General features: G+C 35.9%; 1 protein-coding gene across 1 annotated transcript; it reads right to left on the reverse strand.

Moving 5' to 3' along the window:
- Window positions 1-277: 277 nt before the first annotated feature.
- LOC115440840 lies at window positions 278-17771 on the reverse strand. The gene is made up of 6 exons (XM_030165330.2): window positions 17462-17771; window positions 8012-8187; window positions 7583-7681; window positions 2514-2672; window positions 1601-1774; window positions 278-1348 (listed from the first exon to the last, which is right to left on the reverse strand). Exons 1-6 carry the CDS (start codon window positions 17730-17732, stop codon window positions 1181-1183), a joined length of 1047 nt encoding a protein of 348 aa, XP_030021190.1. The 5' UTR covers window positions 17733-17771; the 3' UTR covers window positions 278-1180.
- Between the last annotated feature and the right edge of the window lie 892 nt (window positions 17772-18663).

Raw genomic sequence — 18663 nt, forward strand, 5'->3', positions numbered from 1 at the left:
ATTAAACTCTCAGCCTCGCATTTCCCCTCTTCGCAATATTCTACAGAAATAAATAATCAAACAAGATCCCTAATTTGGTTTTAATTAAATGATAATGAAAAAGATCGATGGGTAGTTTATTACTTAATTAGAAAGAAATTGCTAAAAATGAAACATACTTTATACAACAGTTAATTACTGCTGTCATATACATATACATTTGAGTGCAAATGTAAATATAGATATGAATAAGGCTGACCTAGGATCAAATGTGGGGAGATGAAATCAAAATACTTAGTAAATGTAATAATAATTTAATTTTACAAACATAGAATTCGATGTTTGTCACAGTTATAAATATGTATTATTTGAACTATACAAATAATGATTAAGTCGTAAATACACTGGCTCTGTACTTTACAATAATATAATTAACAGCTCTATTAAAGCTAGTCATATTTCATTGGATTTATGTAACAGTAATATAAATAGTTAACAAGAGTCAAGTAATAATACTAGAGAAAGTAGGAATAGAATGTACAAATTAAAATTATTTTTGCAGCCTCGAGCCGCGACCCACTGCACGGTGGCGTCGCAGTAGCCACTCCTAAAGCATCCAAAGTCGATCGCAATATACATCAGACTCAAACGAGCCTCAATACCATCAGACATATCAATAAACTAAACAAATTTATTAACATCGTTGACGATCAACATCAATTTCATGGTGGAATGGAACCTAACACTAAAATCTTAATTAAATAATACATTAATAAAGAAATTGAAACTAAAGTGGAGCTAAGCAAGAAATAAATAAATTAAGACCTTGACTAGGATAATCGGGAAATTTAGAATGTTAATATCAGCAGCATAATAAATAATACAATTTAAATTCGTCACTATTTACAACAAAAAGGAACTAATTCGTTCTAGACCAAAATGGCAATGTAATGGCAATGACATTTTAATACGGTAATTCTCTAAACAACAGCCAAAGGTGTAAAATTGGTTTATAAGTTTAAGTTTTATCGAGCTAACTTAAGTGAAGAGTACTGCTAGCGTAACAATTAACGTTACGTACATACGATAAGCACCAATATTAAGTAGAATAGCCAAAATTATGTTCGGAGTGAAACGCGCAGCGCTCCTCGAAACTTTAGCGGTCTTAACGGAGTCTAGTTACACAACCACAGCGTTTGCTTTAAGCAACTCCGTACAGCTTCTGGAACACCTGCCTCAGGTACTCCAGGTAGTTGAGAGTGTCTCTGTAGAGAGGGAACCCGTCGCGCAACAGGGTGCTTTGGTTGAACTTGGGGACCTCCGATTCCAGAAGCGGTAGTATTTCTAGGTCGCGTTTGTACATTATGGCCTGCGAAAAGAAAAAAAAACGAAATGAAGATAACTGGAAAAATACTTTTTAAGACAAAGTCAGTGTTTTGTTTTTTTGAGTCAACTTGACAGACAAGAAAGTGACGAAATAGCAATTATTCTAAATACGAGTTTAGTAAAAAGTTGGGCCAGGTTTTGGATACAAATGAAAATGTTATAGAATTTTTATGGGGATATTCATCATGTTCTTTTAAAATAAATGTTACGAAAGTCATTAACATATCAAACTTACGTGGAAGCTACATAAGACAGCCCGCACGGCGCTCGTAGTATTGTTGATGTCCACCTTAAGACTTTCCTCAGAGATTAGTTCTGCGTTGAGCCCCTCAGTGGAAAAGGAGCGAAGCCCGGCTACGATGAGCTTCAGGGCCTTGTGCATAAACGGTAACAATTTGTCTATGTCACTCTGTGGACAATGGAAAAATTCAAATTATAATCAAAATTCAACTGGTACTATTTACGGGTATTTTGTAAAATAAAAAAAAATATCTTATCCTATATCCATGATTGATTAAAATAAAATATTTGTTACAGATATATCAGAATAACGCATTTAAGTACATTGAACTTTTTCTTAAACCCAGTTCCGATCAAAACAGCAAGATCATTATAAATTTGGTCAATTACATTGAGGATTGTGATCGCGTCAAACACATTGCGAAACCATTGTGTTCTCACGTAAGCGATAGTCGGCCGACAACAATGAGTGCCACCGACGATGTCGTTTCTTTGAAATCGATTGAAAAACTCATACGGATGCACGTTTTTGGCATCAGCGAATTCACCGCCCTTCGATGATTGTTTTCGTTTAGGAAACGTCAATCTGCCAACGTTCGTGTCGTAAAACTAAAACGGCTTTACAAAGATACGACAGATATCTGTTTGCATACTGATTATTCAATGTGTGATAATCTTTAATGTTCGATACTCGGTGAACTCTCCTGTTGCACTATTGACTGATATGACTGTCGCATCGTATGTTTAACATATTATCACGTAACAATAAATGCATCGGGATATAATGTTTCGATTTTGATATATTTTTTAGTATATTACAGTACACTCCGTGAATCATAACATTGCATATTATAATCCTCCATATTCACTACATGAATTCCTAAATCAACTTATTCGAAATCACTTACCATTAATTCTTCTATGTATTCATCTGGCATGTCCTTATTGAGTACTTTTTCTTTAGGATAAACTTTTTCGGGTAACTCAAACGTCCGGAGCCATTCGCCCGCTGAAGGCGTTGAGCTCATAAACTCGTCGAAAGTTTGGTGACTGTAGAGTTTACACACCTGCAACAATCAAAAATAATACTTAATCCACTGAATTTACTGCTTATAAAACATACAGAAACATCGAAAAAGTTAATTCCACAATCTGGCCAAACTAACGGAACGTGTGTTGGTCGTGTTATGAATCAACGCTTGTTGCAAAGTTGGTTTCTATGAAAGACGAAAATAGATCTAGTTGGTGCTACATAGTTAAAACAATAAGTTGATTAACTTTCATGGAAAAGAACGATTGGACGGAACACGAGATTGCTTCGCTGTTTCCTGGTCGAACCCTATATAAAAGATCCGAGTTGGACGTTTTTCGCAGTGGCCATACAAGTGTTCTAAGGAAATTTATTATAAAGGTATTTCCAAATTGGTAAATAGATCATAAAATTTATTGATAGATTGTTATAAGGCAGACAAATGTTGTGTATTTTGCTATTTACCACAAAAATGTTTAGGTAAGATTACATTTTATTAACATTGATTAAATCAACACGCGTGTTTTGACAATTTTACAATTAATTCATTTTAACTATTTAGGATTTATTGGATTACCACACATACACATACGCAATTGCATATTATTCCAGGAAATGGACAAATGTGTGCTATATACATCACAAATTAAACCACTTTTAGATGAACTACGTGTTTGAAACTAATCTACAGTACAATAGAGCATAGTATAATGGACTGTGGAGTTGTTACTGCAATCTGTCCGTTTAAAGATATTGTCTTAACTGAATAATCATCTTTATTGATCTCCAGACTTTTATTTTCCTTACTCTATTAAAAAAAAACTTCGCATCATAAATTATTTTTTTTACAACATTAATTTAGTAAAGTCTCATCGAAAATTACCAGTGACATCAATCCTCTCTAATAATAATTAAAGAGTATCAGTCTAAAGTGAGAACGATTTCATTTCACTTATTTAAATGAACAAGTTTAATGTTAAACGGCAATTTAATGTATCATTAGATAAACACTAAAAGTATCACACCATCAAACACCTGCGATATAATTAAGCAGTTTGTATTGGCCAGTGAAGGTCGTGCGAAAGATGAGAACGTAACCGGAGGTGCGTCGACGACATTTCACGTAACAAAAACCGTTCTAACATTAAAATTTGACACTACGACCGGAGCATACGTGACGCGCTTTGGCCAAACGAAAAATGTCCTTGCAAAGTAACATACAAGGTTCAAAAACCTTTAGTATTGACAGCAGATGCATTCGCTACAATCCCCAATACCGCTGTAAATATTGTTGGCAACAATTCGACTAATTAAGCACCGTTTTCGGTATGTGACAATACAGCGAAAATTTTACATTGTGCAGTAATGTTATCGGGGATGCGAATCTCCGAAACGTCCGCAAACCAATTGAAAAGTTCAAAAGAATCGGCCAAAAATTAATCTGTTCGATTGTAATTGAGATACCGGTTAACGCAAACTGTGCCGATAATAGGTGTAATGAAATAAATTTACGATTATTATGTTGGTTGTGTTGAATATAATCTGATACCGGATAACTGGATGTGTCCGAAAATTTACAATGAGCATCTTAAACGGCGGCATCGGAAAATAATTGCGGACCGAAGAGTAGAAATCGGTAAATATCGAATGTTTAATTTAATATAATTGTAATATTTTTTAATTAAACTGTAGCGCTGTCGATGGACATTGGCATTGGTGTAACATAAACAAATTGCGAAGAATGTTGAAGTAATCATATCGTACTGAGACGGAATGCGCAGTGTAGTCACTGGCAAACAAAATACACAGGTGTGCGTCCGGTCCATCACGCCATATCCGAATCTCTACCTACGACACATCTACGAGCTAATTTGATTTTATTAAGTGATCACACATTAAATGTTACATACTTAAACGAGTCCAAGTTTTACGTTATATTAATTATGACGTGCGATGGTTTTAGTATCTATTTTATTTGCTTATTTAATTGAAGTCTAAATGACTATTACGGGACGAATCTTAAAAAAATGTATGTGAATTCAATTCCATTAGTAAACAAGATATTACTTTATACCGATTAGAAAAATAAAAATTTTAATTAAATACTTGCAAATGACTAGCAATGCCAGTACATTGAGGTTAATGTTTTTTTTTTAATCATTTAAATATTAAAGACAGCAACATTCCTGCAAGGGTCGAAGAAATATTTGCTGAAACAGGTCGAAAAGCGTGGGTGGGCCGTTCGTCACGAAATTCGACGACTTAGCATCCGAGTGTCTAGCTCGAAACATCGGAAGCTTATCAAATAAACATGCACCCACACATGCGCAACACATTGATATATTTACGGCACACGTACGCACCCAACGTCGCAGACAGCATGTCGCCGTGTGAACAACGCTATCGCACTATATACGTACATACATTTAATGCTATGTAATTGGATGTTTATATAGCGAGGCTATTGCGAACATTGGCTTCGACAATATACATAGCCGCCTGGTGCACACACGGTGTGTTGATCTCTCCACTGGCCAGTGCTATCTGCCCGTGGCGGCATAATCAGATTACAATATCTACCATTTCTTAATTGTTATTAAATATAAAATACACGTGAAATCATTTAAGAAAGCCAGCAAAATTTCACCGACGTAAATGTGGCGCGATAACATGGCACTGGTGTAGTCCAAAGCACAAGTGTTATGACACATTCACACGGTGGCCGGTGGCGAGTCACAGTACCGGTAGAGTTCGTTGAATTTGTTATTGCGTTCTTAGTACGACGCGACCAGTTATTATTTATACGGAATGGGCTTGACGACAGATGTGGCCGTCTGATTTATTTAGGGTAAATTATTGTCTTATTACGTTCACTGCGAGGTTTGTCCGTGAGCGAGCCGTGTGCCGTGTGACTAATTCGCATTTTATCAAATTTACATCTATGCGACGCGACGGTCAGTTTACAATTTCGACCAACGCCAAACATCAAACAAAGAAGGCGTAAACGTCCTTGTAACGCGAACGACAATGGCGGTTCATCGCCACCGGTTTGAGTCTAAATCGCAATAAATATGATACATTAGTAACGAATGACCGACATTAAGGGGAGAGACAGAAAAAAATCGTCAGGCAGGTGTGTCGCGCAATACTAATGCGCAATCAGTATTCGACGCGTACGCGCACCGTCCTGTACCTCGTTCCGGCTACTGTGAGTCGATAATGTCGTTTTACGAGGAGGCAGCGGACAGGACGTCGCCGTCGTTACGACCGTCGAGCCTATTACAATGCCACCATACTTCATGCGCGGACATCGTCGTCGATAACTGGACCCGACCGACATAAGCTCGCTCATTGTTCCGTAACCATTGACTGCCGCACGCCCAATATATCGATTACGACCGTGCGATCACCGAAATGTATTCGGTGTTCATTATTATCCTCTCTCCGTTTGCAAGTGTCGTGGTGGAGAGTTCTCCATAAATGATTCGAGGCGCGACATCGACATCGCATTATTTCTCGTTGATCGGCCCACCTTACTTCCGATTCGGAAATTATTATATTCCTAGGATTGGAATGATAGAAGCGATATGTGAATTGTTCCATTAACATGCCAAACGTTTGTTTCTAATAAATTCGTGAATGTTTTATAAATTCTTGAATGTAGGTTGATATGTCTGCCATTCTGATAATGACCGTGATATAATGCATATCAGTGTACATTCGAAAACTCCTAGCTTGCGATGTAAATGTACTTAACAAATTAACTATTTCATAATAAGTACATTGATGGATGATATTTTAACTATGCGATAAAGATCGCAGTCGGCTACTGCGGTTACTGGTTGCAGTAAAAGCACAAAACCGACATTGTTCCGGTAGCGGGCGGCATGTTTTTTTTTTATCCAAAGGTCGTCGTTGTGCCGCGGTGGCGTCACGCATTATGCAGTGCAAAATTATAATTAAAAAGGGAGGAAGCGACTGGCCGGACGTAGAGAGGCGAAACCGGCGCCTGCGCCGATGCAATCTCGCTGCCCTGCCGGCGGCCGCGCGCTTCGCCGCGGTGAGAAAACACCACCAAAAACGTGCACGCTGTGAATCTTTAATGGGTCAAGTTTCGCAAGAAACTTTTGTGGCAAATTTTTAACAAATAACACCCGATATTTTTCGAAAATATTTACACAACAACGTACCGCTTTACATGTTCAATCATAACGATGTCTCGTGTGTGTAAACTCAACAGGTTTATGTTACAGAAAAGATACGGAATGATACGTCGAGGTACCTATAATATATACGTTATAGGAATGGTATCGAGGATCTAGGAAACGAACCAAGGACTTTATGCTTAAGCCATGTCTATATGAAAAAAATTTTAAAATTTTAACCTTATCCAAAACAAAATCTCTATTTGTGTCATAAACAAAATCATAATCTATATTATATTTCAACAATACAAGTACACAGAGCGTACATTCCTAAAGGAAAACTACAGGCTCCCATTCATAAATCAATAATATCTGCGTACAAATGAGCGGCCAAGGCATGCGTTGACGTTAGCTTAAGTTTTATTGGTATTGGCCGGCCGCGAGCTTCGTCCGTTCATTTAGCACGACGCGGCGGGCATACAGATGCGCGCCGCGAATACTACGCGATCGCCTCGTCATTTCACAATTACGCACTAAATGTGCAGTACAGCATATTTCGCCGGGGATATATACACACACGAGCAGGCTACCCTCTCGACCTTTCGCGTCGCGCATAGCGTCCCCAACGTGACCTTACTGATAAAACTGCGATACAAACAATAGGATAATTCCATTGCCTAAGGAGTATATGGAGGCAAACTCGTGAACTCGTCGTATTGTTTATAACATTTACGGTGACACGAATGCGTCGATGAATGAAAGCGAAGAAAGGTCTTTGAATGAACAATGTATAAGTACTTACGAATGTATCCTTGTATTTAGCTGCGGACGAGTAAGCGTCCCTTGCTTGCCATACGAGATCCTTCGCGAGTTGTTTTGGGTCTGGCACGTGGGGTTTTGCCTGAAAGGTAGAAGAATATTTATTAATTTATCTACTACGTTTAAAGTTATCTATATCATAAAACAAGTGCAATCTATCTTTAAAAAACTAACAATTAGAGTACAGAATTATTTTAAGGAGAAAGTTAATAAAACTAACGATTCATTTAAAAGGTTTCTGATCAATTTTAACATCGAATTTTCGACATAAAAGCTTTGAAAACATAGCGCTTTTTCTTTGCTCCGGTGATTATAACAGGGTTGTCACAGAGCATTTTTTTTTTTTGGATTTGCTCTTAACAAAGTACGGTTGATAAGTACAGTGCATTATGATATTAAAAATGATGCTTACATTAGGATCTGCGTAATCGCAAGGGTTGCTTAACCAGGAGTCCTCATTTGATACACCGACAGCGCGTCGCTGACGAGACATGACTGCGCGGCTCCTGCCCGGTGCCGCTGACGATTGCGGTGAAAGACCACCGACCAACAGTAGCAGGCAAACCGCTGCGCAGACGTTGACGTATCCTGCATCACACATCAATGCTTGTTAGTTTTACATCGTTACCAATCTAAGTGATACCTTAGTTAGTAGATAATATGGTGTCTTTTTAATTAATCTATGGAATTCGAATTTTGGTGATCAAAGTTTGTGCAAGGTTTCCGATTGAATAAACATCATATCTGTAATAATATTACATCAGTCCTAGTACGGAGCTCTTTTGATTTCTATCAACTATGGTCAACTTTAGAATAATTATGATGCCTTGAAGTTTGGATTGCTTCCTATGTACAATGTGGACAATTTTGTGTATTGAATATTGCAAAGTCATTGATAATTTTTTATTTATATTTCTATTATATTCCCTACATAGAGGTACCATTAGTAATAGTAGTAGCCAGGAGGTCATTTGTCATCGCGAGCGGATAGTTTATGAGCCGTCTGACTTCGTACGAAAGTAGATAACATTTTTCGATGCATCTCATTGAATGAAAATGCTCGAGAGCTTGTTCGGTATGCGGCACGCGTGATGCTATCGATTATGGTAATCGATGGACATCCGATGAATAAATACATCGCGGCCCAGAGGTGGACAGCCTTTGCTAATTGTCCACTGAACTTGCGTGAATCAAAACGCGCCACAATTGAACTGTGGCGCTGCGGTCGACGCTGGACCGATATCGGCCAGTATCTGTGACTACATCGCGACTATTGTATATTTATTTATTTAAGGACCTCCAACGAAGGGTACACGACATATAATAAAAAAAATGCATTTTTACAATTTACAGAGTGACGTGCTTCTTCAATTATAGGACAGCTCAACATTATTATTCAGATGTAAAAAGTCCGAACGACTCAAACGTTTTCTATACAGGTGCCCTTAATACGACAATCCGGTCTTACTGAAATATATTTTTATTTAAAAACAGATAATTCAACATAAAATACTAGCTCAATAGATATTTACTATTTTAATAAACAAAACGATAGATAGTCGTATACTGCAATAAAGAACCATTTAAAAAACATTTTTTGCCGTAAAATTTAAATATAGCAACGACTTTCAATTCAATTACTGTGTTTTATATATATGTGTATATGTAAAGAAGTCAATTTTAATTAAAAGAATAATAATTCATTGCACCAACTGTCAAAGGCAAAAGGCTGCCAGTAACTTTGTTAGTGACGCGTTATATACATATATCGTTAACACACGTTCATCACTCGTTAAAATTGAATAAATTTATCCACGTCAAAGGAAATAATTTGATGTGTGATTGACATAATTTTTTCTTTCGATGTTGAATTGACGTGTTATCGTACCACACCTGTCTTTATCGCGCCAAAAAATGAATTTATTTGCAATAAATTTAAATGTGCGGTGAATGATAGTTCATTTGAAAATAGAATATATTATATTAGGGATCATTACACATTAGACTTGTGTTTAACGACAGGTCGCGTTGCGCGTGCGCAGACACCTTACGCTGGCTAAGGCTTTTGTTGCCAGTTGTTTCCATTACGGTGCCGTTACTATCATAATCATTAAAAATGTGTTGACATTTCTCGCGTACGATGGACGGAGTTCTAAATGACCTGAGCACTTCATTTTAAGATAAAGCTTGTACGTCATTGTATGAAAGTATTAATTTATAGGGCGTCATTTGGCATATCACATTCCATATCAGTTTATTTTTTCCAATTTCCGTGTAAAGTCCAATAGATTCCAGCGTGAAAAATATTTACTGTTTGTCATTAAATCAGTGCTTTTAAATAATATTACGCACTGGCTCATAAATATTATCATAAAACGCGGGCTTTTACGAGACCGTTTGTCTGAAACGTTATCCACTTATGAAAACAGGATATTAACTGTGTAATACAATTATTATTCATCAATGTATTGTTAACTGAAAAAGGAAAATTTATATTTTATTACAAAAAAAAATTATATATCTTAATTCTTTATAATATGGTTACGTACATTCCTAAACGGTGACTTATATAACGTTACGTATTTAACCGCATAGATTTTAATTACAACTGAAATCCAATATCCTCATTAAGTTAGATATACTTTGGTTTGCAAATTTACTGAATATATTTGTGCAAAAATATCAGTACTAGTTATCATTTATGCGGTTGGTTTATCCCCCGCTGGCCGGGCGGCGTGTTCATAAACCAGTGCATGGAAGTTTGGCAGGGAAGTTTTTGTGTATTTACGAAGCTTTGATTACCGATTTGAACGTATTTTTTTTTTAAATTACTAAATAAAGACAAAAAGACAATGTCTGGAAATATGCCAAGCCAAAACATGAAAAACATTTACCAAACGCACGCTGCCAATGCGTGTACGCTAATATCACGAGAGAAGTATGCGCCGAAGTAAATAATATCAGAGATTGTAATTGACACAGGTTGAAAATTATTTAACGTTAGTCAGATAGAGAACAATTTTGTTATTTCAGTGTTTTCGTTCAACGCATGAATCACTAATGTTGTGCCTGGCTATGACTAACGCTACAAACTCTTACATTATTTGCATTAATACTTGTGACACTTTACAGTGATAGCCTCGCCTAATACAACAAAATTTAATAATTTTAAAAGAAAAGAGGTAAAATGAGAACTATGAACTCTTACAAGAGAGAGAAAGAGTGGAATAGAAGTCGGCAAAGAGCAAATGATATAAGAGATTCAGATTAAAAAGGCAGTTTAGGTAATATAATACAGAAATGCTATGGTGCGCCGGAGTCCCTAATTACACGATTTACGTGTGGGAACGAAAAGGACCCAAAGCTGTTCCCAAAGTCAAATACATCAATACTCTCAGACGAGCATAATGTGTGCGTGTAATTTTTTTCCACATCTCGTTAGCGTTTTGCGGCGATTCCGATCCGTGGCCGGAGGCACCGCGGCGGTCAAATAAAACAAAATTATAGTTATAGGGCGCCTCGCCGCTTATTATTTAACTAAGGCCTGTGAAATCCCGATTACCGCCCCCAGTTTTAGAACGAGAGAGATAGAGATATCTATCTCGACTCTCCGCACGGTCACGATTTGCATAAACAAAAAGTATCGAAGCTTTAACTAGCCGCGGTTCAGTTTATATTGCCCTCTAATTGACACGATAATAATGTTGTTGCTATTGGAGGTACAAAAGACCGCAAAGGGGCAATAACGATCATGTCAAAAGGAAGGCCCGACACACACAACACGCGTTAAACACACGATCATAACATTTTATTAGTGCGCCGGTCAAAAGCAACCGCGAGACCGCGCCGTCAAAAGTTCATGTAAAAAAAAACTAACAGGTCAGCTCGTAAAAGACGTGGAGTCACTGTGGGACAAATATTTTCTCAGATCACATTGAGATAATTTGAAAAAAATGGAGGATTAATTGAATCATTTTAAAAGGGCACAAAATATTAAAGCTGCCTCCGAGCTTGCTGCTTACGCATTTAGATAGTAGCATTAATCCTGGCACGAATGTTTTTCACACGACACATACACACACTTCATACGTGCATGTCAAAACGCAACTATAATTAATATCCATCACAATACTTCGAAAAAAGACGACAAATGGCTGATTACTTTCCATTATATCAGTAATAGCTAAGAAATTTTTTAGTTCCATTATGAGTTTAAATAGGATTTGCTCGACATTAATTAAAACAAGTGGAAGGTTTTTTTTCTAAAAGGACGGCGCGTAATTGATATCCTGCTTGTACCCTCAACCACCTATACGTGGAGATATTTGAGATGAACAATGAGACTCGATCGAATTCCTTAGCCCATTGAAGAACTGACCGGGCGACCATAAAAACCGTAGATACCTACACGTAGGTAATACACAGGTTATAAGGGGGCATAAAAAAGCAGGGACCGCGTCGGAGGTCGGCTCGACTACCCGAGAAACAAAGAGTTCGTTTATTTTTTAACAGCTCGCTCGTTCACAAAAGAAGGCTTCGCGGCACGAAAAAGACCCAAACGAGACCATCTTGTTAACCTTTTTAAAAAGAAATCGCGCGCCGGCTAACTAGAATTACGACTCGAAAACCGAGAAAAGTTCGGCCACGCCGTTCGGAGCACCGGACGTCGAAGGCGCCTGCGCGAGCATTATGTAAATTTTGATTATTATTGTTATAAAATGCGTTACGAACATTTATCGACGCTCGAGGGCGTCGCCTTCTTTACTCATCACTAACATTACAATTTATCAAACTTGAAATTAGATTAGAATATTATGCGCGAGATAAATTATTGATTTATATTCGCGTATTATATAACAGTTTATATTGTCACGGCGTAATTTTAATTCACCTCATCATTTTGTTAGCAGTGGGCTAACAAGCAAGGCGCTCGTAAAATTTGACTGCGCATAATAAGTGCGATTATCGGCGGTGGAGGCGCGTGGCGGCGCGTATCACAAGAGGAGCTGTGATACCACTCTTCATTAACTGAAAATCGCTCTAAATGGTAATAGCGTCGCGGACACCGCCGATCGACCCCGGCCGCTTCGGAATTAACGAAACAAGCGCAAATTTTTCTCGAATTAATTTTAATAAGGTAACAACTGACGTTATGCATTTTTAGTAACTGTTTTTTATTGAAGCGAATTTAAATGGAACGCCTCGTTAGGTTTTTACAGCGTTGTAATTTCAGACGTTTGCGCACGTGAAGCTGGCATTTTTTACCTCTTACCGTAGAAATAGTTAATTAGGCTACTCTGGAGCTAGAATCGACATATCTAAATGAGTGACAGCTAAACACTATAATTATGAGTGTCCCATCTCACTGAAATAACTGTATATAATTGACGCGGCTCCCTTCTTCGCGTAAATGAACAACGTTTTATGTGAAAATGTTGCTAATGAGCGAGTGGATCGCGGACCTAATGACGCGGACATAGTTCATGAAATCGAGCCTAGCGCTTGTGGTTACTTTACTTTAATTGTGGCGCTCTTAGTTTTTTAGATAAGCATACATAAAACATAGAAAATTATGTAATGACGGATATGTTTTATGTGAAAATTTCTATGTTATTGTTAGCGGGATTTAAGTGCTATGGAGCATAGACCTATATATGCTGTAAGGTTTACAAACTGTTTGTAAGATGAATCAGCAATTAATTGGCGTAGTTCCTTGCCCTAGAATCTCGTGTGCGAGTCATGCAAAGCATGAAAAAATATATGGCGAGTACCGTTGATTCCCGTATGACTCACGCGTTCCCGATTCCCGGATCCTTAAACGATTTTGAGAATCAACATCACATATGACGTAGTCATTACGGTAGGATTTTCCGCAACTCGCCATCGAGTAACCATGATACTATTTCATACGCAATAGATGTTAAAGGACCCTTATTATCTTTAATTACTTAAAAAAATATTCGCATTTGAAAGCGAAAAATCTCAGCTCGAAAAAAATGCCATTTTAAATGGTAACCCCACATTAATATTTGCATGTGTGTTTATTTTTTACAACAGTAATTGTTATTTAGCAGTTATGATAACACACCGCCGTGGAACAAATTATAAGACAATTTACTCGGTGGTCGGAACGTATGACAGTATCCATAATATCATTAAAGGAATGTTAACCTCACGTACAAGGTTCCTTTTCCCGTGATACTAAAACTGACACAGATGGCGGCACAGGACGAGGCGTAATAAAATAAATTTCGATTGCTCGAGTGCTGTCATTTTAACTACGCAAATATGAGTCTTATTAATTAGTAAATTTGTACAAACGACCACTAGGAACATTGTATTAACACAATGGGCGATATAGATTAATTTTAATAAACGATAATATTAGCATTAATGAAAAGTATTTCATGCTTCAATGATAATACAGTATTTATAAAATACTTTGTGGCTATTAGGTAAATAAAAGTACCAATAAAGTATTTTCATTAAGTTTAACATATGTGGTAAGGCACGTACTCTTTTATTATTTTCTCGCGCAATCACTCTCAAACTATGCTATATTTATTATTAGTGTAGTTGATTGTATTATTATTTTAAATATTTTATAAAGCAAAACGTTACTAACACCGATTCTGGTAACAAAATAAATAATCCAATAAATTTATCAATTCAGGTACTTATTTTAAATACATCGATATCAGTGAGAGACAAAAAATATGAATAGAGATGCTGCAAAAAATTATAATAGTAAAATATATTTAATGGACAATGCCAAAGTGTGGACACTTAAGAGTACGCTAATCGAACATTGGCCGTAACAATTATGCAGGAGAATGAATGTGCCAAGTTCAAGTTCAATATTGCAAAGGAAATAGTCTATAAATAGAGAATAGAATGTCAATATAAGGAAAAGCTTCTTGAGGAAAAAATGCTTTGTAGTTCACCGGAGCTAATTACACCGCGTCTGATATATTTGTTACGTAAGTGTATCCGGTTCCGGACGGTTATATCCCGTCCACGGATGTTTTATTTGGGTTTTTCTTAATCGTGCCGGTGCGAAAAACTCAACAGACGTTTTCTATGTGACGACGACGACGATTTCAAAATTGGAATGCTAGAGTTATTACTAGCGAGAGATATATAAATATTTGATTTTTTTTTTCATATTTTTTCTATATACTTTAAGAACTATGAATATATTTTTAATCACATAATTAGTTATAAGTATTTAAAATTATTATAAACATTTCATGCAATATTGCTCTAACCATAGTGAAGGCGTTGTTCTCAGTTTAAAATATATCAAAATGTACTGAAAATGTATCAGAAATGTTGTTTTAATTGACGTCATGTACATAATAGATTTACTTATGTACGTACATAATGTACTATCAGTCTTACACCCACCTAATTGAGGCCGTAACAAATCCCTCATGCCGGCTGTCACGTACCAAACTATCTTTATACGCAAGCGACAAAGCAAAAATTCTCACAAGAAAAAGAAGAGTTGAACACGGCAAGTGATCTAATAGATATTAGTTTTTTATGGCGCGACACTTAAATCATTTCTTAACCCTATATAGAGAACGGACGAGCGATAGTACTTACTAATTACGAAATAGTCCCCTCCGTGCGTCGAAGAGGTAACTGTCCGGCGATTAAGGTGCAGAATGCACCAACCAGTGTATATGGTATATCGTGCATTTCCTTTCAAAACTTCCGAACGTTTTTGTAAGTTAAAACGATATCCGAGATGTTGGCAGTAATTTGAACCTGCTTTCTTGTTTTATCGTTTTTATTGTAATTGATGTTTTTATTACATTATAGTTTTAAATAATACAATAATTACATGACATGAATGATTATGTTACAGTATTGTTATATATTTATATATTGCTCATCAAATTATTTTCAGTAACTTTGAGACTTTATATATAACTAATTATATCATCTTAGATGTACCTATTGTCACCTATTTGGCTTTATATGTCTTATACTCTGTACTCATTTACAATTTTAATTCATAAAAATCTGTACTGTTGGCAATGTATTTTACAAACTTCCACTTCCCTTTAAAAACAGTATCTTTTGTCCATTAAATATATTACTAAGATATTGTCTATTGCGCAATAAATTTTTTGCTTTTCAGACAAGTTCGTCATCGATTTATCCTTTCGTACTACCAGCGTTCCTAGGCGATAATATGGTTAAGTAGTATAAACATTTGATGCGCCCACAATGCACGAGGTTGAATATCGCATAATTTTTATATTTAATAATATATTTAATTAATATTTATATTTTAAATTAGATCACGAGCACAGTAGTCAATTTTTTACACATTATTTGTTTTTTTTTTCAACATTTTAATACACGCCGTGGCAGACTGAAGGTGAATTTAAATATTGTTGATGATTTATACCTTTAATTAAATTAATGTAATTACCTCTGATTGTCCTTAAACAATAAATAAATATTAAGATACTGAATCAATTAAAGGTAAGACTTATATTATATCAATCTGACATGATTATTAACACTGAAAGCTCGTTCGAAGTTCAAAAAGTCAGTTGGTATGGGAAATAACAATGACATATTTTATCATGAATCTACCAAATTTAATATTGCGAATAATTATTTTAATGTTTATTTTTGAGACTGGCTACACTATTGCCATTTGTAAACCGAGAAAAATAATATTTACTGTCAGAATTGCAAGATATTAACGGATTATTTTTTATATTTTTGGTATAGATCTTGTAATTAATCATTACTCTAATTCATTAAACAAGACCACAGACTTCAAAAAACGAAATTCACGTATAAACTAACACGTTTTAAATAAATTTATTGACAGACCCAGGTATAAACTAACATTTAATCCTAACTTTCACACGATTAATGATAGAAACATTTAGCAAATCATGTCGTTCTGGTACGTTACTTTAATTACACTTTAAGCTGAGTTCTCTGACTCCGATCTTCATGTTTAAGATTGTGTTGAGAGACTGAGCTGAGTTTTTGCGCGTAATGAAATTGACTTGGGACGAAGTGACACCAACATTTCTTAATAGCTCGACTGCTTACATTGTAATAATCGGATGAGTTTTCGCTACAATAAGGGATATCTTGGTTGAGTGCCGGATTGAAATTATTTATTGTACTATGCATTTTCTATGGGGCTATAGGATTTTTGTCACATTTATGAGTTATTGTAAATTTTTTTTAGCAAATCCTTCTGTTAAGTTCGTTGCTTTTAAATGTTTGTAAAGATATAATACAGTTTCTTGGATCATTATTTGTAATATTCAAGATTGTTTTCATGTGTTTTTGAGATCCCGACAACATCTTTAAGTCAGTTGACTTAGATATTATACTTAAGTAATACTTGAACTTCTGAAAAGCTTCTACTTCATCGTAAATTTCAAATATATAAATTTCGTTTTGAAAATTATGATACTTTTAATTAATATTCAACCTATAAGGTTTGTTTTAGTTTTTGAAGTGTTACAATTAATTACTAAAATGATTGTTGTTCACTTTCAATGACATTGGTTTTGACTCTAACTTTATATTATCGAATATTAACCAAATTGAAATTTAGGTCATTGGTCGATGGATGTCTAATATTTTTAAGTGATAAAACTTGAAAAGTTTGCTTGAAAGTTAAAGTAAGAGCTTTTCAAGGTATTGTTTAGGTCATAAATGCACTTTGGGTTTAAATTATCTCTACATAAATAATATTTATTTAGAATAATAAAATTATTGGATATGGATTATGGATATGAGACGGAATATATACTTGAATTTAGGGACGCAATATCGTTAAATATTATAAATAAAATAAATAAAAAATGCTTACTACTCCTGGCCGTGCTCGATCTGTAGGGTCGACATTTATCCACAATATCACTATCACAGTCACATTTACTAATTAATCTAGTCCTAGTACATTGTTCACATCGGGTCGGCCTGTGTATCGACTCCGGACATTCGGACGCCGGACACACATCACGTTGGCAACATAACACGCTGGAAACTTCCATCTTGAGACGTACTATTACTGTACCAATATGCCTGTATAACGCACACGATGGTATGTTATTGTAATCCATAACAGTTGACGAACGCATTTGTCATCCCCCAAAATGCCACGATGTCGCGCGCTTGGTGCCGTGTGAGAGACTAAATTAATTTGTGTGACCGCGCGTAAGATAAAGGCAAGTGCACACTGACTGAGCCACGTGTTGGAGCAGCACAGTGGGGGTACGGTATGACGAATCGCCGGTGAAATTGTCCGGAGCAGGCTTACCGCGGCCAATGGTGGGCGGCGACCGTGGAGGGCGGATCCAAATCCCTCCCAGTTGCAGCCACCTTTATGTGCCGAGAGTCCTTTTTGGCTCGCGTCCCGGTAGATAAGGGTTGACTTTTATTACTTTTTGGATATTCGCGTTCCCTCGCTTTTAATTACTTGGATATGTTCTAATTTGTTTATAATTCTGAAAGTCAGCGGAGGCTTTCTATGGGTTTTTACGCGGTGACACAGCATGAGGAAAAAGGATCCTGAAATTTTTTGCGAATTTCAAACATGAGTAATTACGGGGTCAGGTTTTGTGTTAATTTATGCTTGAAAATATTCCATTAATACTTTAGCGACACACATGTACGCACGTGTATTTTATTTTAATTAACAAAGGCGGCAAATTGACTCTTAACGAAACTTTTCTTTTTGCAATGACGTTGAATTTTATTTTTTTAAGAATAAATTGTAAGTTTTTTTTATTTTATTACAATCTGATGTTATAAATTTCTATTACTATAACCAAAAAAAAAAAAACTTTTGTTAATTTTTATTTTTAATCTTCTTGATTAATTAAATTATAAAATACATATTTTTATAGGATTTAGAAGGGATATCATATTGAACAAACCTAAATTAAAATCACATACAATATCCAAATTGTCATAAGTTAATTCGTAACTAATCGATGTAATAAAATAAAACATAGATTAGATAACGATGTGCCGCTTCATTATGCCAATTGATATACGCAAGGAAAGGCG

The sequence above is a fragment of the Manduca sexta genome, chromosome 19, assembly GCF_014839805.1.
Source record: "Manduca sexta isolate Smith_Timp_Sample1 chromosome 19, JHU_Msex_v1.0, whole genome shotgun sequence".
Lineage (NCBI taxonomy): Eukaryota > Metazoa > Arthropoda > Insecta > Lepidoptera > Sphingidae > Manduca > Manduca sexta.